The 17,001-nt window shown below is 45.6% G+C and overlaps 1 protein-coding gene across 1 annotated transcript in view; it reads right to left on the bottom strand.

Annotated features, from left to right (window-relative positions):
* RAB10 (RAB10, member RAS oncogene family) overlaps nucleotides 1–17,001 on the bottom strand; it is a 55,373-nt gene that overhangs the window by 3,973 nt on the left and 34,399 nt on the right. The window contains exons 2-5 of the mRNA XM_074536341.1: nucleotides 14,522–14,582; nucleotides 5,345–5,483; nucleotides 2,423–2,512; nucleotides 1,173–1,274 (exon numbers count right to left, since the gene is read on the bottom strand). Of these exons, the coding sequence (XP_074392442.1) occupies nucleotides 1,173–1,274; nucleotides 2,423–2,512; nucleotides 5,345–5,483; nucleotides 14,522–14,582 (392 nt within the window). The remainder of the gene's footprint in view (nucleotides 1–1,172; nucleotides 1,275–2,422; nucleotides 2,513–5,344; nucleotides 5,484–14,521; nucleotides 14,583–17,001) is intronic.

Here is a 17,001-nt window from a genome sequence, read left to right as displayed (position 1 = left end):
TCTGTGTGCACTGAGCCCTTGGCCAGGGGAGAACATCCCACAGAAATTATTCCAGAAATGGATTCTGTGTGCACTGAGCCCTTGGCCAGGGGAGAACATCCCACAGAAATGGTCCCAGAAATGGATTCTGTGTGCACTGAGCCCTTGGCCAGGGCAGAACATCCCACAGAAATGGTCCAGAAATGGATTCTGTGTGCACTGAGCCCCTGGCCAGGGGAGAACATCCCACAGAAATGGCCCCAGAAATGGATTCTGTGTGCACTGAGCCCTTGGCCATGGGGGTACATCCCACAGAAATGGCCCCAGAAATGGATTCTGTGTGCACTGAGCCCTTGGCCATGGGGGTACATCCCACAGAAATGGTCCAGAAATGGATTCTGTGTGCACTGAGCCCTTGGCCATGGGGGTACATCCCACAGAAATGGATTCTGTGTGCACTGAGCCCTTGGCCATGGGGGAACATCCCATAAAAATGGTCCAAAAATGGATTCTGTGTGCACTGAGCCCTTGGGGGGATTTAAAAGCCCTGTGGATGTGGCACTTGGGGACATGGATCAGTGGTGGCTCTGGCAGTGCTGGGGGATGATTTAACTTGGTGCTCTCAGCTTTTCCAGCCTCACTGATTCCATGGTTCATTAGCTCACTGCATCTCACAGGAAGAGGAGCCAACCACCGGATGATGTGGGGCAATGGAACCCCAGGGAAATGCCCCAGCTGGGAGCACAGCTGGGAGTGGCAGAGCTCATTCCTGCCCCACCCTCCACACCTGAACTCCTCCCAACAGCCCCTCACGAGCTGTCAGTGCACTGACAGACACAGACAGGAAAGGAGAATTCTCTCCATGAGCTGTCAGAGCACTGACAGACACAGACAGGAAAGGAGAATTCTCTCCACACCAATGGAAACATTTAACTCCAGCACAGGCACAACCACCATGAGTGTAAGGGCCAAACAAACAGGAATTTCAGTTCCTTGGCTCTGATGGATGTTACTCCCTGTGGGCAGGCCCCCTACAACAACATCAAACAAACTGCCCAAGTTCAGCCCTGCTCCTTCAGGGACTGCTCTGCCTCAGCACAGCAAAGTCAAAGTGCAACAACACAGGCGAACAGCCCAACAGGAGAGCTGGAATTTCAGGATATTTGTTCCCAAGGAATGCTGTGAGCACCTACCTTTCGAAGAATGTCTTCTGCTAATGTGAGGAATGCCTTCTCAATGTTTATATTTGCTTTTGCACTAGTTTCAAAAAACCTAATACCGTGCTCCCTGGCAATCTGCAGCAAACAGAGAGAGGGAGGTTAGAGAGGCTGGGGACGTTCCAGAGGTGCCACCACCACTTTGGGGTCAGCAGCTTCTATAAAGCAGGGAATACTGGGCTGGACATGAAGCTAGGGGTGCCAACAGCCCCTGGGCTGTGCCAGCTCTGGGGTGGCAGCAGGGCCAGGGCAGTGCCCGTCCCCTGTGCTGGCACTGCTGGGGCACCTCCAGTGCTGGGGGCAGCTCTGGGCCCCTCCTGCCAGGAGAGACCTGGAGGGGCTGGAGCTGGGAAGGGAATGGAGCTGGGAAGGGAATGGAGCCCCAGGAGGGGCTGAGGGAGCTGGGAAGGGAATGGAGCCCCAGGAGAGGCTGAGGGAGCTGGGAAGGGAATGGAGCCCCAGGAGAGGCTGAGGGAGCTGGGAAGGGAATGGAGCCCCAGGAGAGGCTGAGGGAGCTGGGAAGGGGCTCAGCCTGGAGAAAAGGAGGCTCAGGGGGGACCTTGTGGCTCTGCACAAGTCCCTGCCAGGAGGGGACAGCCAGGGAACAGGGACAGGACAAGGGGAAATGGCCTCAGGCTGGGCCAGGGCAGGCTCAGGGTGGGCACCAGGAGGAATTTCTGCATGGAAAGGGTGCTCAGGCCTTGGCAGGGGCTGCCCAGGGAGGTTGGCAGTGCCCATCCCTGCAGGTGGCACTGAGTGCCCTGGGCTGGGGACAAGGTGGGCATTGGGCACAGATTGGATTCAATGTCTGTGAGCTCTTTCCCAACCTCAGGGATTCTGTGTCTCCCTTCCAACTGGCACCAGCAGCACCAGCCAGGTGAGGTGGCTCAGAAGATTCAGAATGTCACAATTCAGAACAATTCAAATCTACTAAATAATCCCCAGTGTGTGTCTGGGCCTAAGAGGACAGACACCACACACTGTGTGACACGGTGAGAACTTTAGGGATGTCTGGGAATTTTGAGTTATCAAAGGAAGCAGAAACTGCAGCTGAGCTCACCCCATTCACGGCACTTTCTGAGCAAACATTCCCAGGATTCACATCCATCAGCTCCTGCATTCATTCCCTGGCACACCCCACTGGGGCATCCCAACCCCCTGCAGCAGGCAGAAGTCTTGGCAGAGATTTGCTGACTTGGACAAAGAAGTTTTTGTTTGCTACTCACCTGTTCACCTTTTGCTTTAGGGACAACTCTTTTATCTTCCATGTCACACTTGTTTCCTAACAGCATCCTCTCCACATCCTCGTTGGCATGCTGGAAGGGCACAGGGACAGGGTTACAGGGTCACACATGTCCCCCTCACACCCAAAATACCTGCTTCCCTTTGGTGTGGCCAGGCCACCACCTGCACCTGCAACCTGGGGACATTTACAGCTGCCCTCAATGGGGCTCCATGCACTGCACAGGCAGAGGAACAAGCTGTTAATTAACCCCAGCCTCTAATGACTTCCTAGCACTGGTTAATGGTTTTTTTCCTCCCCACTTTGTCACTGCACAATGTGAGGGATGAGCCAGGGGAGAAAAAGGGACTGGGGAGGAAAACAGGGTGAGGCACAAACTGTTTTATCGTTTTCATGTGAATTGTTTTGACTTAATGACCAATCAGGGTCCAGCTATGTCAGGACTCTGGCGAGAGTCATGAGTTTTTCATTAGTATCTTTTAAACCTTCTGTAAGTATCCTTTCTCTGTTCTTTAGTATAGTATTCTTTAATATGATATAATATCATTAAATAATAAATTAACCCTCTAAGAACATGGAATCAGAGTCATCATTCCTTCCTCCTCCAGTGGGGGACCCTGAAAGCACCACGCACAGGAGCTCAGGTGTGGGATGTCTGCCTCAGGTTGGGATGTTTGGATCCTGTTTGGCTCAAATCTGGCTCAGGTTTGGGATGTGCGGCTCAGGCTGGGGGTGTTTGGCTCAGGTGTGGGATCTCTGGCTCATGTCTGGCTGAGGTTTGCGGATGCCTGGCTCAGGTTTGGCTGATGTTTGGGATCTCTGGCTCATGTCTGGCTCAGGTTTGGGATGTCTGGCTCAGGCTGGGGGTGTTTGGCTCAGGTTTGGCTCATGTCTGGCCCTACTTTGGGGTGTTTGGCTCAGGTTTGGGGTGTCTGGCTCAGGTTGGGGTGTCTGGCTCATGCTTGGCTCAGGTGTGGGATGTCTGGCTCAGGTTTGGCTGATGTTTGGGATCTCTGGCTCATGTCTGGCTCAGGTTTGGGGATGCCTGGCCCAGGTTGGGGTGTCTGGCTCATGCTTGGCTCAGGTGTGGGATGTTTGGCTCAGGTTTGGGATATTTGGCTCAGGTTTGTCTGATGTTTGGGATGTCTAGCTCAGGTTTGGGATGTCTGGTTCAGGTTTGGCTGATGTTTGGGATGCCTGGCTCAGGTTTGGGGTGTCTGGCCCAGGTTGGGCTCAGGTTTAGGGATGCCTGGCTCACATTTGGGGATGCCTGGTGCTGGTTTGGGGTGTCTGGCTCATGTCTGACCCAGGTTTGGGGATACCTGGCTCAGGTTTGGGATGTCTGGCTCAGGTCTGGCTGCTGTTTGGGATGGCTATCTCAGGTTTGGCTGATGTTTGGGATGGCTATGTCAGGTTGGGTTGATGTTTGGGATGGCTATGTCAGGTATGGCTGATGTTTGGCGTGTCTATCTCAGGTATGGGGTGTCCATCTCAGGTTTGGGGTGTCTGTCTCAGGTTTGGGGTGTCTATCTCAGGTTTGGGATGGCTATCTCAGGTTTGGGGTTTCTATCTCAGGTTGGGCTGATGTTTGGGGTGTCTATCTCAGGTCTGGCTGATGTTTGGGGTGTCCATCCCAGGTTTGGGGTGTCTATCTCAGGTTTGGGGTGTCCATCTCAGGTTTGGGATGGCTATCTCAGGTTTGGCTGATGTTTGGGATGTCCATCTCAGGTTTGGGGTGTCTGTCTCAGGTTTGGGGTGTCCATCTCAGGTATGGGGTGTCCATCTCAGGTTTGGGATGGCTATCTCAGGTTTGGCTGATGTTTGGGGTGGCTATCTCAGGTTTGGGGTGTCCATCTCAGGTTTGGGGTGTCCATCTCAGGTTTGGGGTGTCTATCTCAGGTATGGGGTGTCTATCTCAGGTTTGGGATGGCTATCTCAGGTTTGGCTGATGTTTGGGGTGGCTATCTCAGGTTTGGGGTGTCCATCTCAGGTTTGGGGTGTCTATCTCAGGTATGGGGTGTCTATCTCAGGTTTGGGATGCCTGTCTCAGGTTTGGGGTGTCCATCCCAGGTTTGGGGTGTCCATCTCAGGTTTGGGGTGCCCATCTCAGGTCTGGGATGGCTATCTCAGGTTTGGGATGGCTATCTCAGGTTTGGGGTGTCTATCTCAGGTTTGGGATGTCCATCTCAGGTTTGGGGTGTCCATCTCAGGTTTGGGGTGTCCATCTCAGGTATGGGGTGTCTATTTCAGGTTTGGGGTGTCCATCTCAGGTTTGGGGTGTCTATCTCAGGTATGGGGTGTCCATCCCAGGTTTGGGGTGTCTATCTCAGGTATGGGGTGTCCATCCCAGGTTTGGGGTGTCTATCCCAGGTTTGGGGTGTCCATCCCAGGTTTTGGGTGTCTATCCCAGGTTTGGGGTGTCTATCTCAGGTATGGGGTGTCTATCCCAGGTTTGGGGTGTCCCTCTCAGGTTTGGGGTGTCCATCTCAGGTTTGGGGTGTCTGTCTCAGGTTTGGGGTGTCCATCTCAGGTATGGGGTGTCCATCCCAGGTTTGGGGTGTCTGTCTCAGGTTTGGGGTGTCCATCTCAGGTTTGGGGTGTCCATCTCAGGTTTGGGGTGTCTATCTCAGGTCTGGCTGATGTTGGGGTGTCCATCTCAGGTTTGGGGTGTCCATCCCAGGTTTGGGGTGTCCATCTCAGGTTTGGGGTGTCCATCTCAGGTTTGGGGTGTCCATCTCAGGTTTGGGACAGCTATCCCAGGTTTGGGGTGTCCATCCCAGGTTTGGGGTGTCCATCCCAGGTTTGGGGTGTCCATCTCAGGTTTGGGATGCCTATCTCAGGTTTGGGGTGTCCATCCCAGGTTTGGGGTGTCCATCTGGGCAGCCTGGCCATGCGCAGCACTCACCTCGTCGATGTTCCTGAGCCACTTGCTGATGTTCTCGAAGCTCTTGGCGTTGGTGATGTCGTACACCAGCATGATGCCCATGGCGCCCCGGTAGTAGGAGGTGGTGATGGTGTGGAAGCGCTCCTGGCCCGCCGTGTCCCTGCCGAGACACCGTAGCTCAGCACGGCACGCCGCGTGCTTCATGTACAATAGCTTCATTTTTTCATCCTTTTAGATTTTTAATTTTTAATATTTTTATTTTTTAAAAAAATTAATTTTTTTTATTTGCATGGTTTTGATAAATTAAACAATTTATACACTTTTAGTAATTTTTAAATTACTAAATTTAAAATGTTATTAAATATGTTTTTCAAAATTTTTAAATATATTTTTAATATATTTTTTTAAATTTTAAAATATTAAATATAATATTAAATAATATATTTATTTAAATTTTAAAATATTAAATATAACATTTTAAAATTTAAAATGTTATTTACACTGTTTTAATATAATTTAAAATATTTTAATTCACATAGCTTCAATATAATTTTTAAAAATTTTATTTACATAGTTCTAATACAATAAACATATTTAAATAATTTTATTATATTTTTAAATTTTTAATTTACATAGTTTGAGCATTATTTTTATATTTTTTATTTATCTAGTGTTACTATAGATTTAAAATGTTTATTTACACAGTTGTAATATAATTTTTAAAATTTTTATTTACATAGTTCTAATACAATACAAAATATTTAAATAATTTTATTATATTTTTAAATTTTTAATTTACATAGTTTTAGTATTATTTTTATATTTTTTATTTATCTAGTTTTACTACAGATTTAAAAATTTTTATTTACACAGCTGTAATATAATTTTTAAAAATTTTATTTACACAGTTGTAATATAATTTTTAAAATTTTTATTTACATAGTTTTAAGATAATTTTAAATAATTTTTAAGATTTTTATCTACATGGTTTAACAATTTTTTTAAATTTTATTTACATTCTTTCAATATAATTTTAAAAATTCTTATTTACAGTTCTAATATAATTTAAAAAAATATTTACATTCCTTTAATATAATTTTTATATTATTATAGATAAAAAATATATATTAAAAATATTAAAATAATTATAATATTATTTTTATATTTTTATTTATCTAGTTTTACTATAGGTTTTAAAATTTTTATTTACACAGTTGTAATATAATTTTTAAATTTTTTATTTACATAGTTTTAAGATAATTTTAAATAATTTTTAAGATTTTTATCTACATGGTTTAATAATTTTTTAAAATTTTATTTACATTCTTTCAATATAATTTTAAAAATTCTTATTTACAGTTCTAATATAATAAAAAAAATTTACATTCCTTTAATATAATTTTTAAAATATTTAGATAGTTTTAAGATGTTTAAAAATTAATTTTAAAATTTTTATTTACATGCTTTTAATAAATATTTAAATTTTTTATTTACATACTTTTAATATGTTTTTACTTACATAGCTGTAATATGATTTTAAAAAAATTATTTATGTAGTTGTAATCTAATTTTTTACAAATTATTTACATAGTTTTAATATAATTTTTAAATGTTCATTTACATAGTTTTATTACACTTTTAAACATTTTTATTTACGCAGTTTTATGGTAATTTTTTTAAAAATAAGTTTTAAATTTTTTATTAACATAGTTCTAATTTCAAACAATTTTATTTCAAAGTTGTAATATAATTTAAAAAATTTAATTTACAGAGTGGTAATATAATTTTAAAATTTTTATTTACATAGCTTTAGTATAATTTTTGAAATATTTATTTAATATTTAAGTTTTACTTTTAATAAATTTCTAAAATTTTTATTGACATGGTTTTAATAAATTTCAAAAAAATTATTTACATAGCTTTAATTTCTGAAATTTTTACTTACATAGTTATAATATAATTTTTAAAATTTTTATTTACATAGTTTTGATAATTAAAAAAAATATTTACATAATTCAAATATAATTTTAAATATTTAGATTGTTTTAATATTATTTTTAAAACTTTTATTTACATAGTTGTAATATATTTTTAAAATTTTTATTTATGTACTTTTAATATAATTTAGAAATATTTATTTAAATAGTTTTAATAAATGTAAAAATATTTACAAAGTTGTAATAAATTTTTAAAATTTTATTTACATAGTTTTAATATAATTTTAAAAAATTATTTACATAGCTTTAATATAATTCAAATTTTTAAAATTTACTTTATTTACATTTTTATCTCTTTTATTTTAATAGTTTATATTTATAGGAATATTAGAAGATATTGTGTTTGAATTTGATTGGCTAGTAATTTAATTTATTGAAACTTATTTTATTTTGTTTATTGGTTGGTAATATTGTGTATGTTTATTTTTGGTAGTTTATATTTTTAATTCTTTGGTAGTAAGTGCTTTATATGGGAAGAATTTTCTTTTTTATAGGAGTGAGCCTTTTTTAAATAAGAATAGATTGTTATCTAAATTGATTTTTTTTTTAACAGGAACTTTTAAGGTTAATTGTTAGTTTAGTTGAAATAGTAAGGCTTCATTTTAAAAGGTTTTTATTTTAAATAATATTTTACTTATAAGTAACAACACGTATGTCACAGAGCAGGGTGGATCCAATATAACAATATTGGACAATAACCCAACATTTTCTGAGACTCACACTTAACCCTGAGAGGAATTTTGTTCTCAGCTCAGCCTGATAAAACTTTTAATTTTTGTTGTTGTTGTTTAACTTGATGCTGCAAATGTAAATTCTGCAATTTCTGATCAAACTCTGTGGAACATCACTCAAACTGTGCTGTTAAATGTGTGAGCAATATTCTGAAAATTGATCACAAAACATGGATGGGAATGAGCTGAATATTGAGAATAAACTGGAATGAGATGTGGTTAAACCAGCCTGGAAGGTGGGAATGAGCTGAATATTGAGATTTAACTGGGGTGAGATGTGGTTAAACCAACCTGGGAATGAGCTGAATATTGAGAATAAACTGGGGTGAGATGTGGTTAAACCAGCCTGGGAATGAGCTGAATATTGAGAATTAACTGGGGTTAGATGTGGTTAAAGAAACCTGGGAATGAGGTGAATATTGAGAATTAACTGGGGTGAGATGTGGTTAAACCAACCTGGAAAGTGGGAATGAGCTGAATATTGAGAATTAACTGGGATGAGATGTGGTTAAAGAAACCTGGGAATGAGCTGAATATTGAGAATAAACTGGGATGAGATGTGGTTAAACCAGCCTGGGAATGAGCTGAATATTGAGAATAAACAACTGGGGTTAGATGTGGTTAAACCAACCTGGAAAGTGGGAATGAGCTGAATATTGAGAATAAACTGGGGTGAGATGTTGTTAAACCAGCCTGGAGAGTGGGAATGAGCTGAATATTGAGAATAAACTGAGATGAGATGTGGTTAAAGAAACCTGGGAATGAGCTGAATATTGAGAATAAACTGAGATGAGATGTGGTTAAAGAAACCTGGGAATGAGGTGAATATTGAGAATTAACTGGGATGAGATGTGGTTAAACCAACCTGGGAATGAGGTGAATATTGAGAATTAACTGGGATGAGATGTGGTTAAAGAAACCTGGGAATGAGCGGAATATTGAGAATTAACTGGGATGAGATGGGGTTAAACCAACCTGGGAATGAGGTGAATATTGAGATTTAACTGGGGTGAGATGTGGTTAAACCAACCTGGAAAGTGGGAATGAGCTGAATATTGAGAATAAACTGGGATGAGATGTGGTTAAACCAGCCTGGAAGGTGGGAATGAGCTGAATATTGAGAATAAACTGAGAATTTCTCTCTCCCCACGTTGTGTATCCCCTTGCCAGCACCTTCCCTCCCACGCTGGAGAAGCCTGCCCAGCCCCAGCAGATTTTTGGGATCTGGGATTCTCCCTCCTGCCACGGCCAGCAGCTGTCACAGGAACAATTCTGAGTGCTCTTACACCAACCTGGAGTAGGCAGCACGGAGCTGCTACTCACTGCTTGTCACACCCTACAGCTGACTCCCTGCTCAACTCCTCCACTGCTTTTCCTGGCAGCTGGAGCTCAGCTAATGGAAGAGAAGAAAGCTGGGGAGGCAAGAAGCGAAGAGCCTGGAGTGTTTGCATTTTTATTTTTTTTTTTAAATAAATGCTATAGCTGCCCTTTCCCCTGGTTAATGGAGTCTCCATTCATTATTCAGAGATAACTCCTAATGGCTGGAGAGCAGAAGGAAATGAGTTCTGGCTGTGTGGGTGCCCAGAGGGCTGGCTCCACCCTGGGCACACTGCAGCAGGGCGTGTTTGCTGCCCTGGCTCCCCAGCCCTGTGCTCAAACCTCGGTGTAGGCACACACTGGCTCACCCTCCCAGCTCCCATGGATGTGGGCAAGGATTCCTGAAAGAGGCAAGGAGAATGAAACAGAGCTGCAAAGGGAGGGAGCTCGGGTGCTCAGCTCTGTGCAGACAAAGGAGGCTGTCCTGTGGGGCTGGGGAGAGGAGATGCTCAAGGAAAGTGAAAAATCTATTTGGATTATTCTCGTGCCAACATTAAAATATGCATAAGCTGTATGGTATTAGAGGTTTAACCTGGAGAGAAAGGAATTTCTGGGATAGCTTTCCAGCTGACCTGGCAGAGACTAAAGAAACCTTAAAATGCATTATGATTTATTGATGAAAGATTTACATGGCTGCAGCAAGATGAGATTAGATCTGATGATTTGTGAGCATCCTGCCAGTCCACGTGGCTGAAAATGAAGCTCTTCAACATATTAAAGCAAGTTAATTCCTGGCAAAATAATCCCAAGAATTTTATTAGAGTCTCACTGTTGTTACATCTGCAGCTCAGTGCTGCACTGCAGGGACTGGGGAACACCAGGCTGAGGATTTCCCTTCCTAAAGGGCAAAGTGTCCCTGGCTCAGCACTCCTGGCTGGATCCAGCTGGGCATGGAGGCACATCCAGCTGGGCATGGAGGCACATCCAGCTGGGCATGGGCACCAGGGGGCTCAGGGCTGCCCAACACCCTCATGGATGGGCTGGCAGGGCATTCAGGGCACCCTCAGCCACCCCATGGGTGGCAGGATGTGTTGGAGGACAGAAATCTGGGCAGGCTGCATCCATGGAAAGGGTGCTCAGGCCTTGGCAGGGGGGTTGGCAGTGCCCATCCCTGCAGGTGGCACCTGGATGTGGCACTGAGTGCCCCTGGGCTGGGCACAAGGTGGGCATTGGGCACAGCTGGACTCCATGGTCATGGAGGGATTTTCCCACCTCAGTGATCCTGGGGATCTGTGCTCTGTCAGGTATTTCATGACTGGCAAATTTCTGCTTTTCTGAACAATAATCAGCCAGGAAAAAATGCACAGAATTCACAGAATCACCAGGCTGGAAGAGACCTTCATGATCATCAAGTCCAACCCATCCCCACCACCTCAATTAAACCCAGTTAATTAAACACAGCCAGGGATGGGGACCCCACCACCTCCTCGCTCCCTGGCAATTCCCAAATTCCTCAAATTCTCAGATTTCCCAGAATCACCAGGTTGGGAGAGATCTCCAAGATTGAGTCCAACCCAGCCCCAACACCTCAACCAACCCCTGGCCCCCAGTGCCACATCCAGGCTTTGTTAAACACACCCAGGGATGGGGATCCACCAGAACATTCCAGAACTTCATCACCCTTGCTGTAAAGAGCTTTTTGCTGATATCCAGCCCGAATTCCCCTTTGGCTGTGTGCTCTGGCTGTGTCAGTGCTGCTGCAGAAGGAGCCCAGCCCCACTGAGCACGGGCACCTTTTGGGGTGCAGGGGGTGATGGGGGCACCCCTGAATCTCCTTTGCTCCAGGCTGAACACCCCCAGCTTCCATAATGAGAAATCCAAACCAGGAGAATTCTCCAATTGTTTTACAGGACTGCCATGCCAGAGGAACATCTTCCAGCAAACAGAATTAACTCCTAGCCATTCGAGGGCTAATTGCAGAAATTAATGAGGCTGATGGCACTGGGGAAGGGAGGTGTGTGCAGCTCTGGTCACCAGCACGCTCCCCAAACAGCAGAACCTGCACATCCCAGGGAATTATTTCTGATATGAACTCACTGCTGAATCAACCAAGATCCTGAGGACACTTCTCTGGCCATGTAAATGTGCTGCCAGCAGAGATGCACTGAGAGAAAAATGTTATTTTAGAGTTCTCCACACAGCTAGGAGCTGCACACTGAAGACATAAAGCTGTTCCTAAAATTTGGAATCAGTCAGGAAGACTGTAGGAAAACAGGCTGACACACAAATGTCATTAAAGATAGGAAAGTGGGAAAAGTGGGAAAAAAAGAAAAAAAAATTCAATTTTTAGCTGCCAGTTCCATTCCTTTGAGGCTGTGCTTTGCCTGGAGGACAAAGCCAGCTCTGCTTTGGTGCCTCCTGACAAGCACCTGGGCAGCCCAGAGGTTTTCCAGCTTCCATTCCCCAGTGGTTAAGGAATTCTGGAACCAGGGATTTGTGGATTTGAGAGTCCAGACCTGAGCAGGCTCTTGTGAAATCCCTTGTGAACGTGTCCATGGGCACCTGCAGCTACCCCTACATCCCATGGGGAGTTTCCCAGCAAAACTTCATTTCCTGGTGTTTTCCATGTGCCACCTTCCAGCCTCAGGGCAGAACCGATGTTCTGGTGGTGAAAAAAGGCAGCAAGTTCTATCAGACCCTCCCTACCTGCTCAGGATATCCAGGATTTTCTGACACCATGAAAAACCCTCATTTTTTCCGTTGTTTTCCCTAAAAAAGTCCCTTTCTCCCCAGCAGTGCTGATCAAACCTGTGCTCTGTGGGACTGCCACCCTCACTTCCTGCCCAGGAAAATCCCATCTCATTTCTCAATGCCTCCATTATGATAACGAGTTCTGGGAACTCCAAAACCTTTTGGTTTCCATTTCAAAGCAGCTCTGAGTTCCTGAATTTGTGATATCACACTCAACACAAGTTTTAGCTCCACTGCCCTGTCCCTTTGAAGTCCTTCAGCAAAGCCAGCACCATCCTCTCCTGGATCCCTCACTCTGGTCCTTCATTCTTTCTCCTGACAGTGTGAATATTCTTCCAGCCATTCAGCACTGTAAACCCCTCCAGTTCCCAGCCTTTTTAAGTGTTTCCAGTCCCAAATGTGTATTAATTTAATTAATTAATTCCTTTCTCACAGCTCCTGGAGAGAAAGGAGTCATCACTAGTGACTGTCCCAGCAGCAATTCTCCCAAAGAGTAGCTGGAAAATAACCCAGCCAAGCAGATCCCCAGCTCTTGGATTGTTTCCACCCAGAACCTGACATGCAGTGGGAGAACCTGGATATCCTGGTAGGTAATGAGCCCTGGATGAGCTCATTTCTTTGCCCAGGGCTGTGTCCCACCCTGCTCCTCACAGCCCATTTCCATCTGGAGCAGCAGCAGAACTCTGATCCAGCCTGCTCCTTACAGAGCTGCACCCCGGCCTCAACAGCTCCTGAGTGTTGAGTTACTGCTCACCCCAGGCAGGTTTAATTCAGCCTGACCTTGTGTTCCTGCTTCAGTCCTAAATATAATTTCAGAGGTCACTGAGGCTGTCACAGGGCCCCTTTCCACAGGCAGGAGCTGTTCTGCTGTGTGGTGTCACACCTGAAGGACAGGGACATCCAGAGGTGGCCCATGGGAATCTCCTGCAGATCCAGAGCTGCCTTTACACAGGAAATGTTCCCTAAATGCATCCCCTGCTCACTCAGCTGCTGCCCTGCATGTTCTGGGAATGCTGCACAGCTCCTGCCAGTGTGGAGCGAGTTCAAGGCAGGGAGCAGTGGGGAAATGGAGATGCACTGCACAAAACACTGAGCCACTGCTGGGCAAACTCCTGCCACAGGAAAAGTGGGAAACACAACACTGAGATTTCACTTAATTATATTTTTTTTCTGTAGGAGTTTCATTTTCTGCTTCCCAAGTTTCATTTCAAATGTGCAATCTGAACCCAGCAGAAACAAACAGCAGGTTCAGGCCACAACTTCCCGATTTTGTGACATTTAAGAGTTGCCACTGTGTAAATCTCAGCTCACCCAACTCCACTTCCCCAAGGCACTAAACCCCACAATCTGTACAGCTTCATTACATCTTGCTCTTTATACCTAAATATCCTCATTTTTCAATATTTTCTGGTTTTACATTTCATGATGATTTTCTTATTCAGCTTAATCATAGAGTCATGGAATGGTTCGGGTTGGAAAGGACCTAAAAGTTCATCCTGTCCATGGCAGGGACATTTCCACTGTCCCAGGGTGTCCCAACCCCAATGCCCAGCCTGGCCTTGGGCACTGCCAGGGATCTGGGCACGCTGTGCCAGGGCCTGCCCACCCTGCCAGGGCACAATTCCTCATTGCCAATATCCCATCCAAACCCACTTTCTGCCAGTTCTAACATTTCCTCAGGAGGGCTCCAGAAGCCTGGTTAGGATTGAAATCCCTCATGATTACCCTGGGATGTTTATTCTGGGGTGACTGGACGGATCAGTGTCCCCCAAAACTGGAAGTGACCCCCCTGCATGCACAGACACCAAGGTTATGGAGCCATGGGGGTGCTGTGGGTGGGACAAAAGGGACAAATCCCAGCTCAGAGCCCTGGGAGGATGCAGAGTGAGCAGGGAGAGCTCAGCCTGCCCCATGGCTGGGGCTGTCCTGGCCTGACCTGCTGCAAAGCCTCAGCTCTAAAGCACAGGAGCTCAAAGGAAGGAGCTGAGGCTCTGCCTCTTGTCAGACATCCCCACAGAGCAGCTGAACCTCTCACAGCTGAGCATGGAAAATTCCAGCCCTGGTGCAGCCCTGGGTTGCATTTTCTTGCTGACACAAAGCAAGGCTGCTGAGTCAATTTATAGTCACAGACTGGAGGCAAGTCCTAATTTAAAAATTCCAGTTTCAAACCGCTTCCCACTAAATCCCAGCCTGTGAGGATGCTCTCCCCACTCAGACAGGAGGTTTGCCAGCAGCCAGCCCAGTGGTTCCAAGCACTGCTACTGCTGCAGACACACACATGGAGAGGAGCTGGCCCTGTGGAATCACAGAGCACAGTGCAAACCTGCAGCCCTGAAGGGAATCCAGGAGAGCAAACCCTGCCCAGGAACACCTGCTGCTGAGGGAAGCTCTGTGTCACTCACCAGATCTGCAGCTTGATCTTCTTTCCTTGTAGTTCAACAGTTTTAATCTTGAAGTCTATCCCTAAAATAAACAAACACATAAATAAGTAATCAGTGTTTAGTTATTTTTAAAAAAAATCAATTCTACTGAATGAACTCTGAATAGCTGGGACAGAACAGCAGAATTCTTTTCTTCCACTGACTGCCAGGTAAACCAGGGATGTGCAGGGACACAGAAATGGGAAGGGAGCTGGGACAGGCACAGCCAGGGCCTCAGGGACTGCTCTGGAACACCCAGAGCAGGAAGGAGCCACAGGGATCACCCAGTGCTGGCATCCAAAATGATGGATTGTGATGGAAATCACAACTCTGAGAGCCAAAGCTCAGAATTAAACAGGATTTGATCTGAAATATTAGAAAAGGCTTCCAAAGTTAAATGCTGAAAGCAAGAATGTGCATTGATAATTTCAAGCAGAGACAGTGTCTCACAAAGTCTAGAGTTTAAGATATAATAAAGTAGTTCCAAAGGTAAAAAAGTTTAGAATGCAGCACTGGAAGTCTGTGTGTCATAACATAATAAGCTAAGAAAACTGAAACTGTAGCATGAGTCCATAAGAAAAAATATTTAAGGATTGTGTCAAAAACAGAAATGTCCTTATTGGCAGTGTTTTATTAGTCAATAACTGCTTAAAAAGCCCTGTAACTAAGGGTCTTGAGAACTTCTGAACCCTGCTGTAACAATGGAAGCCAAACTCACCCTTCCTGTCTATGTAAAAAATAACAACAATAACAAGATCTGAAAACTCAGAAGTTCTGTTTCTAACTCACTCAAAACTCCTTAAAAACCCCCATCCAGCCCAGCTCCTGCCAGGACACCCCAACAATGCCCCTGTACCTAAGAGTGCTGTCCTGGAGCTCGGGCAGGACAAACCCAGCTCTGCCTCCCTGAGCCTCCCCAGGGGGACAGAACAGTTCAGGCCCCCAAAGCCTGAACCAGCAAGGAAAGGAGAATGATCAGAGCTCAGCCTCCCTGTCCAGACACACCCTGCCCATCCCTGGGAGTGGCACAGCCACAGCCAGGCCTGGCAGCAGTGCCACTGAGGCTCTGAGAGCTCAGCCGAGCACAGACCATTGGAAAAGGTTTTTCTTTCAATACCAATACACAAAGTTTCAAATGCCCACATGCACAGAGCTGTTAGACCCCTCCAGGGATGGGCACTGCCAACCTCCCTGAGCAGTTCCAAGGCCTGAGCACCCTTTCCATGCAGAAATTCCTCCTGGTGCCCACCCTGAGCCTGCCCTGAGCCCATTTCCCCTTGTGCAGAGCAGCTGCTGCAGGGCAGAGACCTGGGGGCTCCTCCTGCTGAAAATGACCCCAAACTATCACAGAGTGCCTGAGGAAGGTCATTCCCAGAGATCTGAACTGCAAACAGCTCCAGGCAGAGATTGCTGGAGCTTCACAGAATCCCAGGGTCATTCAGGCTGGAAAATCCTCCCAGCCCACCCAGTGCCAGCTGTGCCCAATGCCCACCTTGTGCCCAGCCCAGGGCACTCAGTGTCACATCCAGGTGCCACCTGCAGGGATGGGCACTGCCAACCTCCCTGGGCAGCCCCTGCCAAGGCCTGAGCACCCTTTCCATGCAGAAATTCCTCCTGGTGTCCACCCTGAGCCTGCCCTGGCCCAGCCTGAGGCCATTTCCCCTTGTCCTGTCCCTGTTCCCTGGCTGTCCCCTCCTGTCAGGGACTTGTGCAGAGCCACAAGGTCCCCCCTGAGCCTCCTTTCCTCCAGGCTGAGCCCCTTCCCAGCTCCCTCAGCCCCTCCTGGGGCTCCATTCCCTTCCCAGCTCCCTCAGCCCCTCCTGGGGCTCCATTCCCTTCCCAGCTCCCTCAGCCTCTCCTGGGGCTCCATTCCCTTCCCAGCTCCCTCAGCCTCTCCTGGGGCTCCATTCCCTTCCCAGCTCCCTCAGCCTCTCCTGGGGCTCCATTCCCTTCCCAGCTCCCTCAGCCCCTCCTGGGGCTCCATTCCCTTCCCAGCTCCATTCCCATCCCAGCTCCATTCCCTTCCCAGCTCCATTCCCATCCCAGCTCCATTCCCATCCCAGGTCTCTCCACCCAGAGCTGCCCCAGGTCCAACTTTCCCTTCCCAAATCTGCCCACAAGAATTCCAGCAGAGCTCCAGGAGAGCAGCAGGACACTCCAAACCATGCCCTCACACTGCTCTGACACTGATTAGATGCCACCATCCTGGCTTTCAAATCCAATCCCAGAACACCACTGATCATCCCTCATGCTTTCCAAAAACCTGCTTATATTTAGACTTTTTAAAAGGCAGCAGCTGCAAGCCCAAACTTCCCTCCCAAATCTACAAGGTCACTTTATACCAAGCAAGATTAAACAGAATTTATGAAATGCAGCATTACATAAGAAGTTTGCATGGGAGCTCTGCTCTGAACTCCTTTCAGCCAACACCCAGCACACAGAATTTGTTGGGCTGAGAGCTG

The sequence above is a fragment of the Zonotrichia albicollis genome, chromosome 3, assembly GCF_047830755.1.
Source record: "Zonotrichia albicollis isolate bZonAlb1 chromosome 3, bZonAlb1.hap1, whole genome shotgun sequence".
NCBI lineage: Eukaryota > Metazoa > Chordata > Aves > Passeriformes > Passerellidae > Zonotrichia > Zonotrichia albicollis.
This window is presented reverse-complemented; position numbering and strand designations above follow the sequence as displayed.